At 50.2% G+C, this 25,462-nt stretch overlaps 1 protein-coding gene and 1 non-coding gene across 8 annotated transcripts in view; one reads left to right on the top strand and one right to left on the bottom strand.

Annotated features, from left to right (window-relative positions):
• The window catches only part of TRAK1 (trafficking kinesin protein 1), a 103,023-nt gene that overhangs the window by 17,424 nt on the left and 60,137 nt on the right, over window positions 1-25,462 (top strand). For all 7 annotated transcript variants that reach the window (XM_066245301.1, XM_066245298.1, XM_066245297.1 and 4 more), the window contains exon 2: window positions 9,498-9,692. Coding sequence is in view for 6 of the 7 variants with exons in the window: in XM_066245298.1 (XP_066101395.1) it covers window positions 9,498-9,692 (195 nt within the window). In the remaining variant the exon portion in view is untranslated. The remainder of the gene's footprint in view (window positions 1-9,497; window positions 9,693-25,462) is intronic.
• TRNAF-GAA (transfer RNA phenylalanine (anticodon GAA)) lies at window positions 22,335-22,410 on the bottom strand. The gene has a single exon. It is a non-coding gene; the product is annotated as a tRNA-Phe (tRNA).

The following is a 25,462-nucleotide window of genomic DNA, read 5'->3' as shown; positions in this document are numbered from 1 at the left end:
TGACTATAAAAGCCAGTTCCTGGGTCCCAGTCGCGTGGATCCTGGGTCAGGAGGTCTGGCGAGGGATCTCAGAAACCAACGAAAGACACCTCTCAGAGTAGCCAAGGTTTGCAGTGTGCTGGTGACCGCCCGGTGTCACTGTCACCCTATGCCCAGTCCTCAGTACTGCCGTAATCGCTACAGATGAGCGAAGGGAGGAGAAATATGCCTTCTTACAAGTTCCTTCCCTTCCGGCTCCTCACCAGGGGCCAGAGAGAGTGGGCGCGAGTCCTGTGAATTAGGGCTGAGAGGAAGCCGGAGCGTGTGGGGTCTGGCCACACCACTGACTAGTGGGGTGACTTGGGCTCTTCACATCATCTTTGGGACCTTGGTTTTTTCATTTGTAAAATGTGTTCCTAGTGTCGCCCCCCCCCCCCCCCCCCCCGCCGGCTGGTTCATGAGAGTAATGAAATGTAGGAGCAGATGCAGGTGCTTTGCACGGTTCAGTGAATGTTTAATGAGCACTTACTGGTTACCAGGCACGGTGCTGGGCAGACAGTGGAGGAGGAAACATGTCCAGTGGCCTTGTGGCTTCCTGAGACCCCTCGTGTGGTGCGCTGGGCAGCGGGCTGTGTACCAGGCGTGGGTCTGTTGCCGGTTGCTCTGTGACCCTTGGCCCCCTCCCCAGCCTCCCTGAGTACATTGTCCTCTTCCATTAAATAAGGTGGTTGAGCCAGAAGTTTTAGCACTAAGGGTCCCTTTGTGGTTTGTGAAATCACAACTTTGATGGGATAGAAACTATTTACACTGAGTTCCGTGAACACCCCTTCGGTAAGCTCTATGTTTGGGAAGAACATTCTAGAAGGACATCAGTCAGACACCAAGTTACAAAGTAGCACATGCATCTCAGGCACCAGTATGGTCTGTGTGTGTCTGGGCCTGTGCCCTTTCATCCTGATAATTTCACACAAAAAAGGAACTGTTTCTAAGTCTGCGCAGAATGGTTTGTGTGTGGCCGAGTGGGGGGGGGTCTTGTCTTGGGACGTTCTTAAACCTTGCAACCTGTGACTTTGCTGTCACCGCCGGGTGCAGCGGCTGAGGAGAGAGGCTCCCTGCTCCCGTCAGTTTCCTCCAGCACAGACCTTGGTCCGCCCCTTGCCCGGCGCCCCTGTGGCCAAGCGCAGACTTGCTGGGCAAAGAAATGGAGCCAGTGGGATGAGGAGGGAAAGATAGAGAAACGGCAGGCTTTTGGACGAGTTAACTCATTTTGATGAGTTCAGGTTCCTGTTGTTGTTCTCGACCTTTAACGGAGTCTAGAACAGGGGTCCCCAAACTACGGCCCGCGGGCCGCATGCGGCCCCCTGAGGCCATTTATCCGGCCCCCGCCGCACTTCCGGAAGGGGCACCTCTTTCATTGGTGGTCAGTGAGAGGAGCATAGTTCCCATTGAAATACTGGTCAGTTTGTTGATTTAAATTTACTTGTTCTTTATTTTAAATATTGTATTTGTTCCCGTTTTGTTTTTTTTACTTTAAAATAAGATATGTGCAGTGTGCATAGGGATTTGTTCATAGTTTTTTTTATAGTCCGGCCCTCCAATGGTCTGAGGGACAGTGAACTGGCCCCCTGTGAAAAAAGTTTGGGGACCCCTGGTCTAGAACATTCTCGTGAGGCCCAGAGTGAGACACAGGATGGGAAATCCCAGCATGGCAGCTGGAGGCCCACTTGCTTACTTTGGCCCTCGGGTGTTTACGGAACTCTAAATTGGTGTCCAACATGGAAAATCAAAGAATCAGCACGTTTAGGGCCTCGGGGCTTCTCGCTGGTGGAGCAGGATTGCTGAGTGGCGGCCACCCTCAGACACAGCCCTTGGTCTAGCCGCTCCGAGTCATTTAGGGTAGAAAAAGAGCTTTTCTGCAACCGGACCCCTTTCTTCTGCCGATGAAGACACTGAGTCTCAGACTGATCAAGATGTGACTTGCTGGGGCCACAGTGTGAAGCTGGGTCCCATTCTCCCAAGTCTTGGAGCAGCGAGTGCTCCTGCTGCGTGCAGAGCCCGCACCTGCCAGCAGGTGGCGGTGGCGGAGCTGCCTGTGGCCTCCCGTCCTGTCTCCTCCCTGACTTGCCTGTTCCCTTCTTTCCCCTGTGGCCTTCTCTTCTCTCTTCCTCTGATTTTGCCACTAACTTTTCCTCTTTGGTGCTGCTTGCTCTCTCCTTTTCATTCTTCCCTCTCCCTGGCTGTTTCCCCCAGATCAGCTGGGGTCTGGGCAGCTGTTTAGGACACTGTCCTCTGAGACAGCTCTTCTGCCCACTCCGCTCCCTGTGGCAGGACAATGCTCTGCTCTGCGGCCCAGAGCCCTTCAGCTCCGGCGTGGGGACCGGGGGGGCCCAGAAACCCCGATGGAGCTACCCTCACCTCATCCGGGGACGGCCACGACTCAGAGCGTGGAACTGCACGGTCCCGGAAGCCAGGGCTCTGTATTGTCACATGGGAGTCTCTGGTTTTTAAATATTGGATCCTAATCTGGAGCTGCCACTTCTGGTGGGAAATGTCAGCATGGTCTTGGGCGCCTGGCACGTTTCCCGAAGCTGGCATTGTCACCCACACACATCAGTGCAGATCATTAGACGGAGGACCCTTCTTGTAGCCCGTCCCTGGGGGTGAAGGGCTAGTCCAAGTCAGGCATAGAGTGGACACAGCGACACCTACAGCCCCGCACCCACCGGACGCTGAGAAGGCTCCAGGACCCTCTCTCACCTCCCAGACAGCCCTTAATGATGCTCTTCTCCTCAGGCAGGAGGACCCACTCCACACCTCATGCCTAGGAGGAAACCTCGGAAGAGGTGAAGACACCCGTTATGTTGTGCTCTCAAGGTGGTGCTGTGGGAGGGGCGGGCCTGGGACCGGATCGACATTTGCTGAGTGGCTGAGGGCGCGGGCACTTTCCCGCCGGACTTTCCTCCCTGCTTGACGAAGACCCAGGGTGCTTCTGAGAGGGGCCTGGGAAGACCTGGACGTTAGATATTCCACCTCCCCCCTGCTGAAGGCTGGCATGTGTCCATCCTGGGTGGGCAGGGGGTTGGCAGACAGACCTGTCACCCACTGCTGATTCTTCCTTCCCTTTGCTCCATTATACGTCCGACACTCCCCGGCACGACTGCCCGGCCCAGTGCTGCAGGCTGCGCGGGAGGCACAGGGCGGTAACTCAGAGCTCTTTCTCCTGAGAGGCTCACGGTTAGAGGAGAAGAGAGTGTAGAAAGCGCTCATCACCTGGTCGTGAAAGAAGCCATGGGCTAAATCCACAGGCAGAGGACAGAGGGCAAGGGCAGCCTGAAATACAGGGTGACTTTTGCATGGCATTTTGAGATGCAGTTTGCTGAGCGGGGAAGGGCGTTCTAGGCAGCTAGAACAGCTGGTGTGAAAACCAAGATTTCTGCAAAAATATGTCTGGAGAATGGTGAGAAGTGGGTGTGGCCTAACAGAAGAGGTATGGGAGGAAACAGTGGAGGCGGAGCCGGGTAAGAAAGGCTATTTGGGGGCGTTGCACTGGCTGCTTTAACAGAGACCCAGCTAACAGTGGCTTCCATAAAGTAGATGCTTCATTCTCTCTTAAAGGTCAAGTGGTAGGTAGCCCAGGAGTGCTCTGCCCCACCAGGTAGTCCAGACACCCAGGGTCGCTCTGGGCATCCCCTGGGTGTTGCCTTTACTTGTAGGGTTGAAAATGGCCCCAGGGCTGCCCATCTGCCTTTCCACAAGTGGAAAAGGCATGCCTTGGAAGTTCTGTTTACATCCTGTTAAGTGGCAAATGGACAGACCTTACTGCAGGGAAAGCTGGGAAATGTAGTTTTTACCTGGGGTGACCGTGTGTCCAGCCACACCTTGAGGATTTCATGACCAAAAGGGAGAAGCAGAAATTGGATTTTGGGAAACTTCTGTCCCGGAAGCCTCCGTCCTAGGAAGAAAGTGTGGGCTGAATCATGCAACACTTGATAGGGAGGTGGGAGGTTTGTAAAGCAGAGGGATACTGTGATTTAAAAAGTGTCATTTTGGGGCACAGAATGCAAATATAAATCATGTATCAGAGAAATGTACACGTGAAACTTATATAATCTTATTAACCAATGTCATCCCAATAAATTTAATTTAAAAAACCTCCCACAAACATGTCTTTTGACCGATGGGGCCAGCAGCAACGTGGCCAGCAACCACGGTGCTGTTGTAGTAACTGGGGAAAGGGAGAGGCCGAGGGTAAGTCCGCCCTGACTGCCTGGATGACCGGACAGGCTGGGAGGGGGGCGTGCTAGTGGGTTTCAGATTGTTGTTGCTGCAGTTCTGAGAGAGCCGTGAACCCATTGGGATCAGGCTCAATCAGGAGGCCAATGCTCTTGGTTTGAGACTTATCCGAGAACACATTTGTTTTTTTTGTTTTTTGTTCTTGTATTTTTCTGAAGCTGGAAACAGGGAGAGACAGTCAGACAGACTCCCGCATGCGCCCGACCAGGATCCACCTGGCACGCCCACCAGGGGGCGATGCTCTGCCCCTTCCGGGGGGGGGGGGTCGCTCTGTTGCGACCAGAGCCACTCTAGCGCCTGGGGCAGAGGCCAAGGAGCCATCCCCAGCGCCTGGGCCATCTTTGCTCCAATGGAGCCTCGGCTGCGGGAGGGGAAGAGAGAGACAGAGAGGAAGGAGAGGGGGAGGGGTGGAGAAGCAGATGGGCGCTTCTCCTGTGTGCTCTGGCCGGGAATCGAACCCTTCTGCACGCCAGGCCGATGCTCTACCACTGAGCCAACCGGCCAGGGCCCCGAGAACACATTTTTATAGCCTGTTAATAATGAGTTGGGGCCATGGAGACATGATGACCATCGGGAACGTTAAGGGCTCCTTTCCCCCAGGTTGGGCCAACTGTATCTTTTCACACCACGAACTTGAGTCATCTCCAGAGAGGGCCAGCTCCCGGCCCTTCGTGGCTCTGCAGACAGGGTACTTGTGTTCCTGGCTCTGCTCTGTGTGCCCCGAAGGGAAATCATCCCGACTCCTCCCTTGGTTGTCAGTGTGCGTGATGGGACATCCTTGCCGTTCTCACGAAATCTACCTGTTTAGAACACAGACTTGCAGTTCGGGCGATCCTGGGAATTCCCACAGTCCCTGTGAATCTCAGCTTCCTCATAACAAAACAGCACAAGTATCATCTGTGTCTCAGGCCGCTGGGAGGGTCAGAGACCGCTCTGAAGTCACCTGGCCTGGTGGTGTTGGGTGTGGGGAAAGCAGGATACTGGGGGGATTCTCAAAGACCTTCATACTATGTTTACCTAATGTCAGGCCTCAGGTGTCTTCTCCGTGAGCCAGTTGTGGCGTCCCTGTCTACGGGAGGTCCCTGGGGCTTCCAGCCCCGCAGCCAAGGTCAAGGAGAGCTCCCGGAACGATCTCTATAATCCTCTCGTATGCCCTAATTCTGTGGGTCTTCTAGCTCACTGAAAGTCTGCTGGTGTTTATGTGGCTGGTCATGTTATGGAAAAATCAAGTCTGCAGAGGTTTATTGAAAAAGGCATCTTGGCACAGCCTTGCCTTTTGATACTTGATCTCACCGGTCATCACATAGGCTTTAAGGAAAACGAAATCTCTGGAGCACAAGGACCCACGGTGTAAACAGGTTGACCTTCAGCCCTGGAAACGTGGATGGACAGGTCAGGTCTCTGCGTCTGAGCAGCTGCCAGCATGCTCACAAGTGATGCATTCTTCTTAGACAGGACTTTTTTTCTTCTCTCTTTTGTGGACACCATTGCCTTCCCCACCACCAAACAGCAGCGACACCAGAAGACTCCTGCCTGGTGTGTGGGTGCGTCAAGCAGGAATGCGTGGGTCCGCTGCCCGCTGTAGGACAGGGTGGCACTGCTGTCTGTGGGGCAGATCCCGGGGTAGCTGAGAGGTGCTGCCGGTGGGGCATCGGCCTTCCTCGACCCCGTGTCCCCTTGGTCTGGTGGCAGCCATTTTCTGGTTGTGAGGCCTCTACTCCAGATGAGCATCGTGGGAACTTGCCCTGGGTTGTGAGAGGAAGAGTCTCCATCTTGAACCTTCTGGACGGTGTTTGTTGCGAGTGGGAGCTGGGAAGAAATAGGAGGAGCCTCTGCCTTGAGGCTGTGCCTTTGGCTCTGGCCTAGGGGAGGACACGACTTCTGTTCGGGAGGGAACTGTGCCCAGGGGCGGAGTTGGCTGCAATGTCAGGTGCGCTTGCTGTGACATTTCCCACGTGAGCCAGAGAATCCCGAACCTCCAGCTGTTGTCTTCCTTCCGGGAGTGAGGAGCTCCCCCCAAAGCGCCAGGTCAAGTTCTGAATGTCTTCACGTTCTACTGAAAACTCTTTCCTTAGCTCCTAAAAAACTACACTGACTTCCTCAGTCATCTAGCGCTTTGCATATTGAATTGAGTGAGAGGCAGTGTTGGATGGGAGAGGGTTTGGGGTGGGGAGCCTACAGGTGACTTCAGGGGGCTTCTGCCCACAGGGAGATAGTCGATCTTTTCACCTGTGGCTCCACATATCATATTTTTCTGCCTGTTCTGTGGCTATCTTACTAACCCAAAAGAGATAGGGATTTTGTTAAGTCTTTGGATGGCCGTTCATCTGGGCACAGGTGTCTCCATATTCTACCTGAGTGTGAGTGGCCCTGTGGTCCTTGCCTTGCGGCCTTCTTTGCCTGGGTTCAAGCCAGGAGAGAAGCAGAGGGACTGGTCCTCCCTGTGGTGCCTGCTTTGATGCCCTGGGCCCTTCCTGCTTTCTCAGTGGGAAGCCCCCCTCCCCAAGCATGGAGCATCCCAGGACTTGACCCAACCTTTGCACTGTCATTCTCTTTGTGTGCGTAGGGCTGGGCCTTTCTCCTTTAATTATTGATAGATGCCAACTCCATCTTTTAGAAAAACCTCATAATTTTGATCTCTTGTCAACATCTCTTTATTTTCTCTTGCTGTTGGGTTTTATTTATCTTAAGAGTGTTTTTATTTATTTTTTTCTCACCCTTTTTTACACTTTGGAGAGAGGGAGGGGAGACTGAATCACATGCTCTGCTCTCTGCTCGGATCTGCCATCTTTGTTTTCTGCTTCAAGGCAGGAACGTGGTGCAACCACTTTGTTAAGACTTGACTGTTGTTTGGCTCAGTGGTAGAGTGTCAGCCCAGCATGTGGATATCCTGGGTTTGATTCCCAATCAGGGCACACAGGAGAAGCACCCATCTGTTTCTCCACCCTTCGCCCTCTTGCTTCTCTCTCTGTTTCTCTTTCTCTCTTCCCCTCCTGCAGCCATGGCTCCATTGGAGCGAGTTGGCCCCAGCTGCTGAGGATGGCTCCATGGCCTCTTCCTCAGGCACTAAAAAGAGCTTGGTTGCTGAACAACGGAGCAATGCCCCAGATTGCAGAACATTGCCCCCTAGTGGGCTTTCCTAGTGAATCCCAGTCGGCACGCATGCAGAAGTCTGTCTCTCTTCCTCCCCTCCTCTCACTGGAAAAAAAAAAGGAACTGACTGATATTGTAGTCTTATCTTTTGGGTGGTTTTCCTTAATGAAGGTGCATCTAGCTCAGTTAGCTCTTCTCTCTTGTCCAGCTGTGTGTACCATGGGTGCCTTGGTTTTTGTGGGTTGATAAAACCACTGCTACTCATGCAGATCATTTACTGACATAGGTTCCAAGTATGTTCTGTGAAATGGGCTGATAATAATGGTTGATGTCAGAATTAGTTGCTAGCTACCCATTAGCATTTATTTCATTCATTCTTCCTCAGGAAGTTGTGTAAGACTGAGTCTTGTTCTGGGAACATTTGCCCTGTTGCCATGCTTACTTACAATTTAATTAAAAAGCCCCCTTTAGTGTGCTGTGTGTGGGTTGAATCACCTCCATAGGCATTACGGTGCAACCCCTGTACACAGTCTGGGCCGGGACTAGGAAGGGTATGGGTGGTGGATCAAGGACAGCCGTGAGTAGAGTGTGACTGTGTGAGATGTCACGTGTGATGCTGTTATGTGATGAACGTGAGATGTTTGCCACCTCACAGGAAAATGAATCAGATACCAAAATACCTGAAGGATAGAAGTTAGTAAGTGCAGTTATGGGAATTCTGACAAAATTCTGTATGAATACAGTGGTCCCTTGGTATCCATGGGGGATTGGCTCCAGGACCCCCACGGATATCCAAATCCACAGATGCTCAAGTCCCTTATATAAAATGGTGTAGTATTCACATGTAACCTACACACCTCCTCCTTATACTGTGAATCGTCTCCAGACTAACTTAAGAGTATCTGATACAGTATACATCAGGGGTCCCCAAACTTTTTACACAGGGGGCCAGTTCACTGTCCCTCAGACCGTTGGAGGGCCGGACTATAAAAAAACTATGAACAAATCCCTATGCACACTGCACATATCTTATTTTAAAGTAAAAAACCAAAACGGGAACAAATACAGTATTTAAAATAAAGAACAAATAAATTTAAATCAACAAACTGACCAGTATTTCAATGGGAACTATGCTCCTCTCACTGACCACCAATGAAAGAGGTGCCCCTTCCAGAAGTGCGGCGGGGGCCGGATAAATGGCCTCAGGGGGCCGCATGCGGCCCGCAGGCTGTAGTTTGGGGACCCCTGGTATACATGCTATGGAGGTGGCTGTTATGCTCTGTTGGTTAAGGAATAATGACAAGGGAAAAGCGCCTATACCCATTCAGTACAGATGCAGCCGTCAGAGACTTAGCTGCAGAGTACACGTCAGCAACAGCGAAGCCTTTCTTCCCCCCAAATATTTTCCATTGTAGTTGACTACATCTGTGGATGCAGAAGCTGTGGATGCAGGGAGGCCGGCTCTATAGGAGCGAGAAGACAGATGAATTCTGCTTGGAGTGCTCAAAGCACCAGTGCTGTCAGGGGAGGGGTGGTATTCAAGCTGTGTGTTGATGGAGGGGTCCCGGCTGCTCTCATGGTCGGAAGCCCCATGACCGCGGCTGTTGTGTTTACCATCATGTCTCCTGTGTCTCTGGTACTCGGGATATATTTGGGTGGATGCATGGAAGGGAATGTAGGTGGATGAGCAGATGAATGAATGGATTCCATGCAAACCAAGCCCCAGGCGGAGGAGATCACTTGAAGGGTAAAGGAGTGGCAGAAAAAGTGAGGCACCCTGGCGACGTTATAACTGGTTTGGCTTCCGTGTGCAGTGACTGGGAGAGGGTGGCCAGAAAACGGCTCGGAGAGAAGGATTCGGGCCACGTGCTGCAGGCACAAGGATTTTTGCCTTGACTGCGGAGGCAGTGGGCAGCTTAACCAGCAGGAACGACTCTTCTAAGTCGTTCTTGGCACTGAGCTTGCGGAATTCTAATTTTTGAGGGTAGAATTTAGATGAGAAAAAGACCGTCGATGTGACCTTGTCAAACCACTCCAGGCTGGGAGTAAATAGCCTAAGATATCTGCTGTAAGCCACCAGGTTAGTGACCGAGTCACCAGCCCGGGTTCTCATTGCTCTGTCCTCTCCCTAGAGGTGTGCAACAGCACCGACCTTCCGGAAGTCGAGATCATTAGCCTGCTGGAGGAGCAGCTGCCCCATTACAAGTTAAGAGCTGACACCATCTATGGTTATGACCACGACGACTGGCTCCACACACCTCTCATTTCTCCAGATGCCAACATCGACCTCACAACCGAGCAAATTGAAGAGACGCTGAAGTACTTCCGTAAGTAGGTCCCCGATGGGGTTCTGTGATGGCCAGTTCTTCTTAGCCACACCTCAGGGGAGGTCTCCATACTGGTTGCCAGGACCTGTGGCTGCCATCTGAGGGGGAGACCTCAGAGGAATGTGACTGTAGGGTTTAGTCACATAAAAGTCCTGGATTTTAAATGTTCCGATTGGAAGTTTTCGAATAGCAGGGGACAAGTATGGATTTCCATTTGAACCACCCGTCTCTTAACTCTACGGAAGAATTTGACAATGCTCCCATTTTTTTCCCTCCAAACCAAAAAGTAGCATGTGAGGCCTCAGAAACTCTTATTGGGAAGGAATTTGTCAGTATTTACACCAAAGGCATTGGCAACAGCTTGGCCAGTTTATACGACATAGCAAAACATGGAGACCAAGGCTGATGATTTCCATGTGACAGCCCGTTAAGCTGGTCACTCCGGAGAGTGGAGAGGTCCCCGCCGCAGCAGGGCAGCAGGGCAGGGGCTGCCGGGCTGACACCTGGTAGACTGAGCAGTGTGCCGGGTGGTTTTTCTCAGTGTATCTGGGATGACAAGGGCGTGAAACCTGATTTTGTAGACTTGAAAAAAAAAAGTGATATTTAAAAAAATTCATACCAATGACGTTTCTAGTGTTCATTCAAGAGGCGCCTTTGTAGAAAAACCGACTCTTTAGAAAGTTGTGGCAGTCTGATGAGAGATTGCTAGGACAGACGGCCCCCTTTCTTTTGGCACCTCCAGCATTAAAATTCAAATTAACTTGAGGCCCGTGTCACTTTCAGAGTGACATAATTTACGTATCTGTGTATCATTGTGTAAACCTTAAAAAAAATACAGCAATTCTGCTTGTACTTGGCGATAACTTGGTTCAAAACAAGCTTATAATGCACCTCTGAAGTTCTCTGTAATTTTCTGTACAGACGATCGGATCCTCAATTTTCTCGAACCTTGTGAAGTCATTTATAATAAGTCAGAATGACCAGCTTCTCTATTACAGTGTATCTGAGGCTTCTCTTACGTTTTCGCCATCAGCTATGAATAAGGAAAGCAGTTTTATTTAAGGTGACCTGGGCCCTTACACCTAACACACACCCTACAGTCTCTGTTGTGAACACTGCAGATAATCAGTTTCGATAGGAATAAAAACTGCGTCATCCACACCAGACAGATAGGGAGCATGTTCGACTTGGACTCATGTTCTAGTTGAAGCTCTGCCAACTTCCTGTGTGTCTCGTAGCACACAGCAGACCCTTTGCGAGTCACTTTAGTGTCCCGTACTGACAAGGACATGTGGGGTTGTGTGGAAAAACCGTGCCCGGAGTAACAACCACTTTGGTAGGCTTCGTATTGGTTCCTTCGGACTGCTTCAGAGAAGAATTCACAGCAGGATTATTTTTCTGGAAACTTCTCTGTGTTATTTACCTTAAGATTCTGCAGGATCCCTCATGGCCGTTTCTGCCACAGGAGGCTTTGAAATCATATTTTCATTATTAGATGTTGTTATTCGATGCATTGATGGAGAAACAGTTCAGTCACTGACTTTTTTTCAGGTTTTAGTTATGGCCTTATAATGAAAGGCACCTGGGCTCTCTTTGCCTTTTGTCCTCACGTCCTTCTCCTCCGGAGGGCCCTGTGAGCCTTGCCAAGCTGGCTGAGGGGCAGGTGACCTTTGGGATGGGACCTGTTTGTTTACCCGCGTGTAACCCGGGAGATGCCGTGACTCACGGCGCTGTGATTCATGGGTGTGTTCAGTGAGTTGTGAGGTGTGTGAGAAGGCAACAGGACCCTTCCCTCGTTTCTGTTTTTTTTTTTTGCTTCAGCCAGGGCAGTGGTCCTCTGTTGTGGGTGTAGGTGGGGGTAAGGGGGCTCCAGGAGGTCTCGATACGCTTCCCCAGGTACGGATCCCTGGATGAGTGGGTCACCTGCACTGTGTCTACACAGGTCAGAGCAGGGATAAAATCTCACTCCCTTCCCTCACCTGCCGTCCCCCAGAGTGGAGAAACGACACGAGGCCTCGTAGATCTGGCCCTCGCCCAGCTTGAGGAGAAGAGGCGAGAAGCTTTGGGTGTCTGCCCTGACCGCCTGGTAGAACGACCGTTTTAGAAAAGTGTCAGCATTTCCACCGTCAGGTGGGTTTTTCGACTCCTGATCAGTCTGCGACACTCAGAAAAGGAGAATGACCCACAAAGCCGATGTGCCCATGGGGCATTTAGGGTTAGGTGGTCCAACAGGGAGAAAAAAATGGTCAACATTTAGTGCTTACTGTGAGCCAGGCACTGCTTTTAATTGTTTTATGTGTCTCTTGTTTAGTTCTCAGAGTGACGTCTGATTTTTAAGTAGTCTTGCTGTCCCCATTCTACGTACGGGGACACTGAGGCTCAGGGAAGTCAATAAGCTTGCCCAAAGTCACACGCAGGCTGGAGTGCTGAGTTTCAGACTCAGCTGGTCTGGTTTGACTCCGTATCTGAACCACTCTCCCAGAGTAGCTAAGCAAGCAAAAGGGATTCTAGTGTAAGAATAAAGCCAATTTGTTAAAAATGGGGGAAAAAAAAAAGAACCCTCAGTTTTAGAATGTGTCAGTAGCTCATTTATTAATAAAATATATATCCAGCATATTCCAAATTTATTTGTTTTTATTCAAGGTCACTGTCTCAAATGAAACTCAGCCTGATGTAGGTTAGTTTCAGGATGAGGTTTCCTCCTTCCCTGTGATGTCGCCTCCGTCCCGTGGTCTGGAGGCCACGCTTCCCTGACCTCGAGTGGAGCTGACCCTGTGCCGTAGGCCTGTCAGTCATGTACCATTCAGCAGACGGCAGACAGGAAGGCTGCTGGGTTGACGCGCGGTTGGCTCTGGTGCCTACTGGCTCCTCCTTCCAGGGGCCAAGCGATGTAACTTTTGTTTGAGGAACATAGATCAAGAAGAAGAATTTCTGTGTGTCTCCAGTGCCCATGGTCTGCTGACCACTTCACCTCAGTGAAACAGTCTTTTCCCCGAGGAGAAAGCAAGGTCATGAAGCAAAGACGAGTTTCAAGAGCTCCTTGCGTTGTTCGCTTTTGCTGTAACGCGTCGGTCTACTATTTACTGAGTGCCTGGTGCGCACCCGTAAGTTCTTTTGGGAACTTGATTTGTTTGAGTTCCAGCTGAGGTTTTTCTGGCTGAGGAAGTGAAATCGTCTCCTGGATCATTGACTTTCTTTTATTACCTGACCCTGACCGGGGACTTTGCACTGGGTTGGGTACAGCAGGGAGGTCTCAAGGCCCTCGGCTGGAAGGGTGTACCTTTGACCGCCTACCTCCCGTTCCCTCTCTCTACCCTCTCTGCCTCTGATAAACACAGGTTGGACTTCTTTCTATGAGTTTTTTGTTTAATCCCAAATATAAGTGAGATCATAATAGGATTTGTTTTTCTCTTCCTCTGTTGGAAGTGGTAGGATTGCCTAATTTTATGGCCGGATACTATTCCATTATATACCCCCCCCCCAAACACACAACTTCTTTACCCTTTCATCCATCCCTGGAGATAGTGTCCATTTCTGATTTTTCAGAGTCAGAACCCAGGGATGCTTCTCCCTGCTTCCTGGAATTAGGGAGCCTACCCCAGTTCTTATCTCTTAGTGCCTGGCCTTTGAATGAACATAAGTAGTCTTTAAAAGGAGTTAGGCTTTAAAAATAACCTATCTTCTGGTCATAAGAACATGCTGATTTTCGATAATTTGGAAAGTGAACAAAGACAAGAAGATGACTAACTTAGCAATCACTGCTCATTTTTTTTGTGAGATATTTTTAGTTGTTTTTCCCCCCCTCTAACAAACATATTACATATTTGGAAACATAATGCTTTTTTACTTAATGATATATTTGAACCATTTTCCATGGCACTTAAATTCTTAAAAAACACCATTTTCACTATTGCTTAATATTCCAACATTTATATTTAACCATTCGGTCTATTATTAGGAATCTTGGCTGTTTCTAATCTTTCCTTAGATAACACACCAGAGAACACATCCTTACACATGCATTTGTTCACCCAACTCATGATTTCTTTTTTTTTTTTTTTTTTGTATTTTAATGAGGCTGGAAACGGGGAGGCAGTCAGACAGACTCCCACATGCGCCCAACCGGGATCCACCCGGCACACCCACCAGGGGGCGATGGTCTGCCCATCTGGGGCTTCGCTCTGTCGCGACCAGAGCCACTCTAGCGCCTGGTGCAGAGGCCAAGGAGCCATCCCCAGCGCCCGGGCCATCTTTTGCTCCAGTAGAGCTTCGGCTGCGGGAAGGGAAGAGAGAGACAGAGAGGAAGGAGAGGGGGAGGGGTGGAGAAGCAGATGGGCGCCTATCCTGTGTGCCCTGGCCGGGAATCAAACCCGAGACTTCCGCACGCCAGGCCGACGCTCGACCACTGAGCCAACCGGCCAGGGCAACTCATGATTTCTTTAAGGTGTATGACTATAATTGAGGTACTGGGCTTAAAGAGGTAACAATGGTTAAATCTCTTTGATCTGTATTATTAGTAATTTTTCGATTAAATGTTTTCTTAAATTGGCGCAATATAAATTGCTTACACTCAGCCTGTGTTGAGTCATGAAGTGAATAGGAAACCTCATGAATAAGTGTTGGGAGAATGAATGGCTATAGGACCATGAGGTGGTAAGAGTTAATTAACTTCCCAAGTCTCGCTTTCCTGAGAACGTTCAGAGCAGATTTGTAGATTGTTGGATACCTCATGGTTCAGAATTCCTTTGGGGGTTTTCTCTAATTCTGCGGGATGGTTTGTGGGTGATGGGAGTTCATCACGAATGAAAAGGACATCCACTGAGTGTCACATTCCCGGGCTGAGTCCTCCCGGCAGCCCCCCAGAGGTGGAGACCGTTCTTCTATCCATTTTATTTTACTTCTTTTTTTTTTTTTTTGTATTTTTCCGAAGCTGGAAACGGGGAGAGATAGTCAGACAGACTCCCGCATGCGCCCGACCGGGATCCACCCGGCACGCCCACCAGGGGCGACGCTCTGCCCTCCAGGGGGCGATGCTCTGCCCCTCTGGGGCGTCGCTCTGCCGCGACCAGAGCCACTCTAGCGCCTGGGGCAGAGGCCAAGGAGCCGTCCCCAGCGCCCGGGCCATCTTTGCTCCAATGGAGCCTTGGCTGCAGGAGGGGAAGAGAGAGACAGAGAGGAAGGAGGCGGGGGTGGAGAAGCAAATGGGCGCTTCTCCTATGTGCCCTGGCCGGGAATCGAACCCAGGTCCCCCGCACGCCAGGCTGACGCTCTACCGCTGAGCCAACCGGCCAGGGCCTTATATCCATTTTAAAGATGCGGAAGCCAAGGTTCCAAGGGACCGTCCCTTGCCTGTCCAAGGACACACAGGGAGGGTGTGGGCGGGGCCTGAGCAACCCTGGACCACAGCCGGGCTTCCGGGCAGTGGAACCCTCGCTGCATCCGAGGTCTTTTCTATCCTATTGTCTGTGGTTTGAAAATGTCTTAGTTGTTCCCCAGGTACTTTAAATGGACAGAATGTTCCCTTTCCCTGAGCTGTGACTTGTAATCTTCTCATCTTTCACCAAATTCTCTTACTTCTAAGATATCGGGTCACGTAGCACTTAGAAGCAGTTTACATGCAAACACCATATTTGGTCTTTAAGACCTCTGAACATCTGCCTGAGCTATGGTGGCACAGTGGATAGAGCGTCGACCTTGTACACCAAGGTCGCCGGTTCAAAACCCTGCACTTGTCTGGTCAAGGCACATATGAGAGTTGATGCTTCCTGCTCCTCCTTCCCCCCCCCCTCTCTTTCTCTCTCTCACTCTCACTCTCACTCTCCTCTCTAAAATGAATAAATAAAAAATTAAAAAACAAAACATCTGACCATCTTTTTTTTAATTTTTAATTTTTAAATTTTTATTGATTTAAAGAGATGGAGAGAGAGACAGACAGACAGACACCAATTTGTTGTTCCACTTATGTGTGTACTCATTGGTTGATTTTTGTATGTGCCCTGACCGGGGATCGAACTGCAACCTTGGTGTACTGGGATGACGCTCTAACTAACTGAGCTACCAGCTAGGGCCTTAAGTATTGTATTTTCTTACAAGACACCTGAGAAAGGGTATCTTGCCTTTTTCTCAGTTTTTACAGGTTGTTATTTATTAGTGAATGTTTGGAAAATGATAGCAATAGGGCATGGTCATGAAGGAGATGCCTAAAGTTTACCTGAGTATAGTAAATTATTGCAAGCAAGATGTGTGTGTGTGTTTAATTCAAAGTGTTCTCAACCTCTTGAACCTTTTAGCCAAGGGCAGCTTGATGAAAGAGAAGAGCAGTGCATGCTGTCTGTGATGTTTAACCAGAATTAGGAGATGCAGCCAAACTGTGTGGGGGTAGACGATGTCTGTTTGAGATTTCGGTGATTTCTCTCTTTTTACAATCATGCACCATATAATGACCTTCAGTCAGTGACGGACTACGTATACAACAGTGAGTGGTCCCATAAGGTTGTAATGGAGCTGAAGATTCCTACCACCTAGTGACACAGCCACCAACATCGTAGCGCAATGTATGAGTCACGTTTGTGGTGATCCTGGCAGGAACAGGTGCGCTGCCAGTCGTATAAAGTGTAGCTCGTACAGTTAGGTACAGTGCGTGACACTTGATGATGATCAACAACTGTGTTACTGGGTTATGTAGTCCCTGCACTAGACTTTTCATTGTTATTCTAGAGCAGGGGCAGTCAACCTTTTTATACCTACCACTCACTTTTGTATCTCTCTTAACAGTAAAATTTTCTAACCGCCCACCGGTTCCACAGTAATGGTAATTTATAAAGTAGGGAAGTAACTTTACTTTATAAAATTTATAAAGCAGAGTTACAGCAAGTGAAAGCATATAATAATATTACTTACCAAGTACTTGATGTCGGATTTTCGCTAAGTTTGGAAGAATAAATCTTTTTTTTTTTTTTTCTGAAGCTGGAAACGGGGAGAGACAGTCAGACAGACTCCCACATGCGCCCGACCGGGATCCACCCAGCACGCCCACCAGGGGCGACGCTGTGCCCACCAGGGGGCGATGCTCTGCCCCTCCGGGGCGTTGCTCTGCCGCAACCAGAACCACTCTAGCGCCTGGGGCAGAAGCCAAGGAGCCATCCCCAGCGCCCGGGCCATCTTTGCTCCAATGGAGCCTTGGCTGTGGGAGGGGAAGAGAGAGACAGAGAGGAAGGAGGGGGGGTGGAGAAGCAAATGGGCGCTTCTCCTATGTTCCCTGGCCGGGAATTGAACCCGGGTCCCCCACACGCCAGGCCGACGCTCTACCGCTGAGCCAACCGGCCAGGGCCCAGAATAAATCTTTATAAAACAACTTACTATAGTTAAATCTATCTTTTTATTTATACTTTGGTTGCTTCGCTACTGCCCACCATGAAAGCTGGAACGCCCACTAGTAGGCGGTAGGGACTAGGTTGACTACCACTGTTTTAGAGTGTATTCTTTCTACCTACTAACAAGTTTACTGTGGAACAGGGTGCCGTGGGATGTCGGTAGAGCCTCCTAGATCTTGTGTTCACGGCGGCTCTTGATCATGTCATTTTCTCTTGTACTTGGTTTAATCTCTTGTTGTTTGGTCATCAAGGCCCCTGAGTACTAAACCCACTGCTAATGTTGCCAGTAAGAGGCCACGCCAGGTGATTGGCCTGGAAATGAAATTACAAGTGACTAAGAACCACGAAGGTGGAAAGTCAGTGCCTGACCAGGTGGTGGCGCAGTGGATAGAGTGTCAGACTGGCGTGTGGAGGACCCAGGTTCAAAACCCCAAGGTTGCCAGCTTGAATGTCGGCTCATCTGGCTTGAGCACAGGCTCACCAGCTTGAACCCAAGGTCGCTGGCTTGAGCGTAGGATCATGGATATAACCCCATGGTCGCTGGCTTGAACCCAGAGATCACTGGCTTGAAGCCCAAGGTCGCTGGCTTGAGTCCATGGTTGCTGGCTTGAGCAAGGGGTCACTCACTCTGCTGTAGCCCCCTAGTCAAGACACACATGAGAAAGCAGTCAATAAACAAGCAATCAATGAACAACTAAGATGATGCAATGAAGAATTGATGCTTCTCATCTCTCTCCCTTCCTGTCTGTCTGTCCGTCCCTCTCTCTGACTCTCTCTTGTCACTGTCAAAAAAAAAGTTGTTGAAACTAGAATAGCAATGCAAAGAAGAGGCCAGAAAAATGGAAATTGCAGGAAAAGAAGAAGAACCCTCAAGAAAATGCACAGTGAAGGGTTTAGCAGGAGCTTTTGCAAAAAGTTCCTTAAAAAGTTTGAAAACATGGACACCGACACTGAAAGGTTTTCATTAATAGAGAAGAATGTTCATGGTGCATTATTTGCTTACAAGCAAATCTACGATGAAAATAAGAAGCAAACCAGCATGGGCAGGTCCTTCAGGGGATATTCTAGTGCCTTGCATTACAGACCATATTTCCCCACGTGTAAGACGCATCCTTTTTCAAAAATTTGGGGTCTAAAAACTGGGTGTGTTTTATACATGGGGACTTCATATACATGGAGAAATACAGTAGGTGCTTCATAAATGCTTCTTAAATAAGAGAAAATGCAAAGACATAGGTTTGTTTGTTTTTTTGTTTGATTGACTGATTTTAGAGAGCAAGGAAGGGAAAAAGAGAGATAGAAATCTCAATTTTAGTTCCTGCATGTGCCCTGACCAGGGATCAAACCAGCAACCTCTGTGCTTCGGGACGACGTTCTAATCACCTGAGCCCTCTGACCAGGGCATAAATTTAAAAGATTTTTCTTCTTCTCTCTTTCTTTTTGTAGAAACAACAAAATTAAAAACTGACATATAGAATACAAAGATCATTTTGTCTGTTGCCACCTTCCAAAGATTGCCTTTATCTAATTGAAATTCTCAGTGAAACAAAAATAGAGGCACCACAATACGGGCTCCACCTGTGCAAATTAAATGGATGAATGACACACAGTGCTGGCCTCCGGAAGGGGGGGCAATAGTTTTATGAGGCGGTGACATAGGAGAAAACGTAGGTATTTGTGTGTGTGTGTGTGTGCGTGGTTTTTTTTTTTTTTTTTTTTTGCATTTTTCTGAAGCTGGAAACAGGGAGAGACAGTCAGACAGACTCCCGCATGCGCCCGACCGGGATCCACCTGGCACGCCCACCAGGGGCGACGCTCTGCCCACCAGGGGGCGATGCTCTGCCCATCCTGGGCGTCGCCATGTTGCGACCCTCCTGGGTGTCGCCATGTTGCGACCAGAGCCACTCTAGCGCCTGGGGCAGAGGCCACAGAGCCATCCCCAGCGCCCGGGCCATCTTTGCTCCAATGGAGCCTTGGCTGCGGGAGGGGAAGAGAGAGACAGAGAGGAAGGCGCGGCGGAGGGGTGGAGAAGCAAATGGGCGCTTCTCCTATGTGCCCTGGCCGGGAATCGAACCTGGGTCCTCCGCACGCTAGGCCGACGCTCTACCGCTGAGCCAACCGGCCAGGGCCTGTGTGCGTGTTTGAAGGAGGGGTGCCATGTGGAACATTGAGGAGTCTGTTCCCACTCAGACATTGTGTGTGGTGAGTGGGGTTGAATGCAGGAAGAATGGATAAATTATGGGAGTGGGTGGACGTCGTGCTTAGGACGGAAAAGGGATGTGATGACCAGGGTAAACTTGTAATTATCCTTTGCTAACAAAAATAATACTAAGAATGCATGCATTGTAATATACATGGGTGGGCAAAAGCGGTTTTACAGTTGCATGGTGGCATTCTTTTGAGTTAATTACGCTCTGGTAATAATCATAACCTGCATGTCGTTTTCTGTACAAACAACTCTACACTTTCTTTTGCCTACCCCTGTATTTATAAGTAGTTGCCACGATGTCTTTCACGTAAACACCCACCTATTAGCCATGTCCTTTCAGCCATTCCCAAGGCCCGGGGCCATCTTATTTTCAGGCGAGGCCGCGAGTGAGCCCTGGAATTGTGCCTCTCCCTTCTCTTGCTGGCTCCTCACACTAGTGGGCTCCTCTCTGGGCCCCTTTTCACTGTTGTTAGCTGCACCTATGTCTGCAAGGGCAAAGGTGGGAGCAGAGAAGCGCCTGCTGCCGTCACTCCCCACGTGAGCCACACGTGGTCACCGTGCCTCCACCCTGGTGTGGGCCTGGGCACCAGGTCCTGGGCGATTGAAGGTGCCTGTCTCTGGAAGGTGGTCAAAAGCAGCCCCATGCCAGGGCGCCTGTGACAGCACCAGGAGCCCTGCACGCAGTGTCCTGTCGTGGGCAGGGCAGCCCGGCACTCGCCCTGGTGGGCAGGTTTACCCGCATGGTCCCCAGGCTGACTTTGTCACCTGCCACCTGGCAGCTTTTGTTCTTTCTCGGCAAATGCGATTCCAACGTTGAGTATTGGTTTTTTCTTTTTCTCTTAAAAATGCTTGGCAAGCAGTTCTGTACAGATTGACCGTTTTCCTTTTCATGTGGCTCCAGCATGTTTCAGACAAAGCTGGAACGGACCCAGGCGGGAAACTGACATGACGGCTCAGCTCACGCGCCATCCGCCGCTCCCGGGGCGGCGGCTCAGGCCACACCAGCTCAGTCTCAGCAGGTGCAGAAACGGGGACCGCTGTTGTTTGTGTTTTGAAGCCGGTGGCATCTGCTAGGTTGCCCGCGGGTCCCAGGAGCACGATGCCCAGGCAGCCCTCCCAGGCTGCAGAGAGCAAACTGGGGACCCGTGCAGCCCATCTGAGCCCCGGTCCCTCTCTGCCTCCTGCTGAGACGGGCAGGTGGCTTCAGTGACCGCCCGAGGTCGGGGTTTGCTCTGGCTGTGCCGTGCCCGCTGAACGCGGACTCCCTGCTTTGAGATGATGTCTTCTCTAAAACCAGGCTTTGTTCTCTGCAGCCCTCCCTGCCCCGGAGGTGGGTCGGGCGCCTGAAATGAGGCGGAGATGGTTTGAGAGGGGTAGCTGACAACAAGCTTGTTCCTTAGCCGCCTGCTTTCTGCCGCCAGAGCTCAGGGACTGGCAGTGGCACTGTTTAAAAAAAACACCAAAAAACAAAACCAGAACTTGGAAGGAGAACTCCGCAGAAGCAGCCTGTTAGTTCATTTTCTGTAGCCAGTGCAGGGAAGGCGTGCTTGTGAGGCCATGCTTCCTGAGATCCTCACCCCCCTGCCGTCTTAGGCTCCTGGCTGTCTGTCCTCTGGGGCAGGAAAGAAGGCCGGCAGTACTATTTCCCGGAGGGAGGAAAGCTCTGGATACTGGGAACGTGTCCTAGACGGGGATGGGGAGGCTGAGAGGTTTCTCTTCAAGCAAGAGGAGGAGGCCCAGGGGGTTCAGCCTTGGACCACTCACTTATTCACTGGGCAACGCTGGGGCCTCAGCACGGCCTGTAATCTTCACTGGGTGGGGTGGGGGCATGGAGGAAGGTGGCCTGGGGCATGATCTGTCATATCTGAGACACTCTGGGGCGAGCACATAACACGGATCCTCAAGTGTTAGTGTCGCCTCACCTTTCAACTGTATTGAATGACAGTCTATCAAAACTTGTTCCGTGTATGCATACACGTTAAAAATTGTATAAAATCGTATAAACATATACAGCCAATTCACAGGCTTGCACAACTAATCACTAGAAACTTAGAAATTTTATTTGAAGTCTTTTAAACATTTCCATTTGAATACAAATGTATTACGTTCTCCTTAAGATTGCAGACCAAATCTATCAGAGTCTCTTAAATGTTTCCCAGAGAGAACACACAACCCACCTTGCGGCCCCGAGGCAGACCCTCCTCCGGCCTGGTGTGGTAGGTATGTGACCATAGCGTCGGGCGCCCTGTTCTCCGACCCGCCTGCGCATTCCGTATCCGGGAGCCATGCTCGTTACCGAAACGTGCAGACCGAGCTGTGTAAAAGAGACATCCGTCATGCACACCCAGCCGCCCCTACTTCTTAAAATGAATTAAAAATAGCTTCCTTTTGTAGTCTTCTTTTCTTTATACACCACTTGCCCTTTTCGTTTTGATAGTCATTGATATTCACGGCCTTTACAGACTCAGCCTGTTCCCTTTTGACTATTACTAACTGTATTTTCTCTTCGATGTCCAAATTGTCGCAGCCTGGCCCGTGATTGTCCTTTTACCCCAGATTTCTCCGAGTCGTCTTTGCTTTCTTGCAAAGTGCTGTTGCAGGTCCGTCTCGATGTTTCCCGCCCCAAGGCATGGATTAGCAGTAGTCCAAGGGGCCCTGTTAGGGTTCAACTCAAGTCTGGGCACCAAAATGTTGATGTGCGGGGAGGGGTGGACGGCTTCCATGTTGGGCCGCTTTCTTGATGGGGCTGGAAGTGACATTCTTTTTTTTTTTTTAGATTTTTCCAAAGTGAGAAGCAGGGGGCAGCAGACAGACAGACTCCCGCATGCACCCGACCGGGATCCACACGGCATGCCCACCAAGGGGTGATGTTCAGCCCATCTGGGGCCTTGCTCTGCTGCAACCGGAGCCATTCTAGCAGCTGAGGCAGAGGCCATAGAGCCATCCTCAGCGCCCGGGCCAACTTTGCTCCATTGGAGCCTCGGCTGCAGGAGGGGAAGAGAGAGACAGAGAGGAAGGAGAGGGGGAGGGGTGGAAAAGCAGATGGGTGCTTCTCCTGTGTGCCCTAGCCGGGAATCGAACCCAGGACTTTCATATTTCGGACCAACGCTCTACCTCTGAGCCAACCGGCCAGGGCCAGTAACATTCTTTTTAATATCATGAAGCCACATTGGTATTTTCAATTTAACTCTCACTTTCCTGGTCATTTTTCTATTTTGTTCTTTTAGAAAAAAACCTTTTTGTTTTCTTTCTGAGATGCCATCCTGAATATTTATCTCCTTTAATTGTATCCTTTCATTTTTATTCTTTTCAAATTTTATTTATAAATAATCTTAGGCTGTTTTCTCTATTACTGACCGTGTGGACAGGCTTTGGAGGGGGATCGTGCCTGGTGTATACCCAGAGGCTCTTGGTATTTGCTGAGTGATCCTGGGCAAGCCACCCACCAAAGCCTTCTGAGCCCCTCTCTCATCTGTACGGTGGGGGCGAGCAGGTCGCAGGGGCCTGGGGAGTAAGTGAGCTGCGTAGCATCTCCTAAAAGGTGAGGATGAGTGACAGGTGGCTGACGGGAGCCAGGGAGGCTTCTGGGAGGCTGCTGGGACCTGTCTCTGTTCCTGACTCTCCTAGTGGGGGTGGGGGAGCCCAGGCCCCTGGAGGGAGGAGCTGCCTTTTCAGCTGCAGTCAGCCTGAGCTGGGGGACTGTGGGAGGAAAGTGTGGATTGGAAGGCGGGTAGACCTGGATTTTCATCTCAGCACCATCTCTGCAGAGCTGACCGGTGACTTTGACCCTTCGGAGCCTATGAGACGGAGCGTTGATGTGAATGTTCACTTTGAAACTGCTCAGAGCCCATAACGTCTACCCATAAAGGATGCTGTGCCCTTTGTACTTACACACTCTCTGTTTTTCTTTCTCGCCCGTTTTCTTACAGAATAAATGGGATCTGTGCGGTCTTTGGACCTGGTATTAGGCTTTGTTCCATAAAGCATTCCTGTTGGAGAAATGTCACCCCCTCCCCAACCCCACTGTCACTCCTGCTCATTACTGTGAACTCGGTGCCTTCGAATTAATTTATGCTGGGAAAAAGCTAATAAATGATGTTTCTACCTCATTTCCCTAATTATAGCTTAGAAAATTGTACTCTCTCTTTTTAATAGCTCACACTGGCTTGTTTCCTATTTTAAAGAATTAGAGTGATGAAGATGATTGCAGCCAACATTTATTGCACTCACTCTGTCCTGGGCACTGTGCTAAGTGGTCGGCTGTGCATTAATTAGAGCCTGGCCCGTCAATGCAGCGGGCATTGTAAAAACCCCATTTAGTGACTAAGACTCGGGTCTCTACGAAGTTCACTGAGAAGGCGGAGCAAACCTCAGGCCTTCTGATTCGAAAAGCCCTGTGTTCTTAACTATGACATTAAATTGCCTGCCATTAGCCTGTCCATCCACCCTCCCGTCCATCCACCCTCCCGTCCATCCTTCCATCTGTCCATCCGTCTGTCCATTGTTTTTTGTTTTTATGGTGATGCACTATGAGTAGCATATTTGAGTAAGTCTGTGGCTCTGTGACATAAAAGCGCCACACCTTTGTCTGAGGGGTTTTCAGCCTCACCCAGCTTTCCGTGAGGCTTGGCGGAGTTTGCATTTCCTGTTTCTTTATTACGTCTTAATTATGCAAATTTATGTTGGACCCTCCCCCCCCACCCCAGACATAGTGGATTGGACCTGTTGAAATGCTGATTTTTGAGGACCCTGTTAACTATTGATCTGTTTATGTATGAGTCCCCTTTTTAGGGTGTTGAAACAAACAAAACCTTGGGACACTCGCCTCTGCTCACCTGTCACGAAGAATGTCATCAGAAAGGACCGCTGTGGGGCTGTTGAGAGGTGCCGTCATTGGTCAATGCCGGGGAGACATGATAAAGGAGCAAAGGGAGAGACGAGATGTGCTCAGATGCCAGTTACAGCAGGAATTAAAATCTCTGTCCTCTGACTTGAAATAGGCAGATGCCCTAGAAAAATTTAAATGTGTATGCAAGCCGGGGTCAGGGAGAGGGAAAGGCAGGGAGAGGCGATGGGGGTCTGAGCTCTGCTTTGAACGGGAAACGTTGGGAGCTGGGTTGCGGGTGCCTTGGAGTAAAAGGAGAGGGGCCAGATGGGTGCAGGTCCTACAGGGTGTAAGTGACAGCTGGGGACAGGGAGGCCAGAGACAGTGTCATTCACTTGCCTCCTTCATTTCCTGAAGTTTCTCGAAAGCCTGTTTGCAGCTTGAGCCAAGATTCATTGGCAGCGGCCTTCCACTTTCCCCTCTGAGACTTGAGGGCGTCCTGATATTTGCTGGGGTTCAGTCGGCCACCTGGCACGTGGGCAGGTCTGCGTGTAGCACCCTGCCCTGTTGTGTAAGCACAGCCTGCGGAAGAGGCCCTGAAGCGAGGAGGGGGAACCCCAGAGCTGGGAGCGGCTGCTGGAACACAGACAGGATGTAGGGAGCCAGCTTTGGGGAACTCAGATCACCGCGCTAGAAGGCTCATTGGCTTCCAATGATCTAGGAAGGTTGAGACAGATTTATATATAGTATAAATTCTGCCCAAGATTAGATATACATATGGTGTATACGCATATTTGTGTATGTGTATAGTTTTCTTCTTAATTTCACACGCGCGCACACACACACACACACACACACACACAACACTACAGTGCATCTCTCGCCTTTTTCTCCCTCTCGCCATTCTTCCAACCTGCCAGCCAGTCTGCCATCCTTTGAAAAGCCTTTCCATTCCGAGTGGGGTCTGGGGACCAGCAGCACTGCAGTCCTGTGAGACTTGGCTAGGCATACAGAATCCTGGGCTCTGCACAGACCTGCAGCGTCAGAACCTGGAGTTCAAACCAGGGAAGCCCTGCCCTAGGGGGACGTCTCTTCCCTAGAAGTTGATTAAGCGAGGCATTCTGTGCCACTGGGAAAAAAAACCAAGGAAAATGGTCCATTTGGTCACTGCAGGAGAAAAGAAGCATGCCCTCCCAGCGGGGGTCAAGGGACGTTTTACTATTCTTTGCAGATTTATTCAGCTAGAGGGGAATTTAAGAGGAGGATTGAACTGAGGCCATGCTGCTGTCATTGACCCTAACACATAGTTACAGCACTCGGGTTCTGTGGTGGGTTTTTTTTTTTTTAGGGCAGTGGTTTGCAA

This window comes from Saccopteryx bilineata, chromosome 10 (genome assembly GCF_036850765.1).
Source record: "Saccopteryx bilineata isolate mSacBil1 chromosome 10, mSacBil1_pri_phased_curated, whole genome shotgun sequence".
Classification (NCBI taxonomy): Eukaryota; Metazoa; Chordata; class Mammalia; order Chiroptera; family Emballonuridae; genus Saccopteryx; species Saccopteryx bilineata.
Note: the sequence above shows the minus strand (reverse complement) of the source record. Positions and strands in the feature narration are given on the sequence as shown.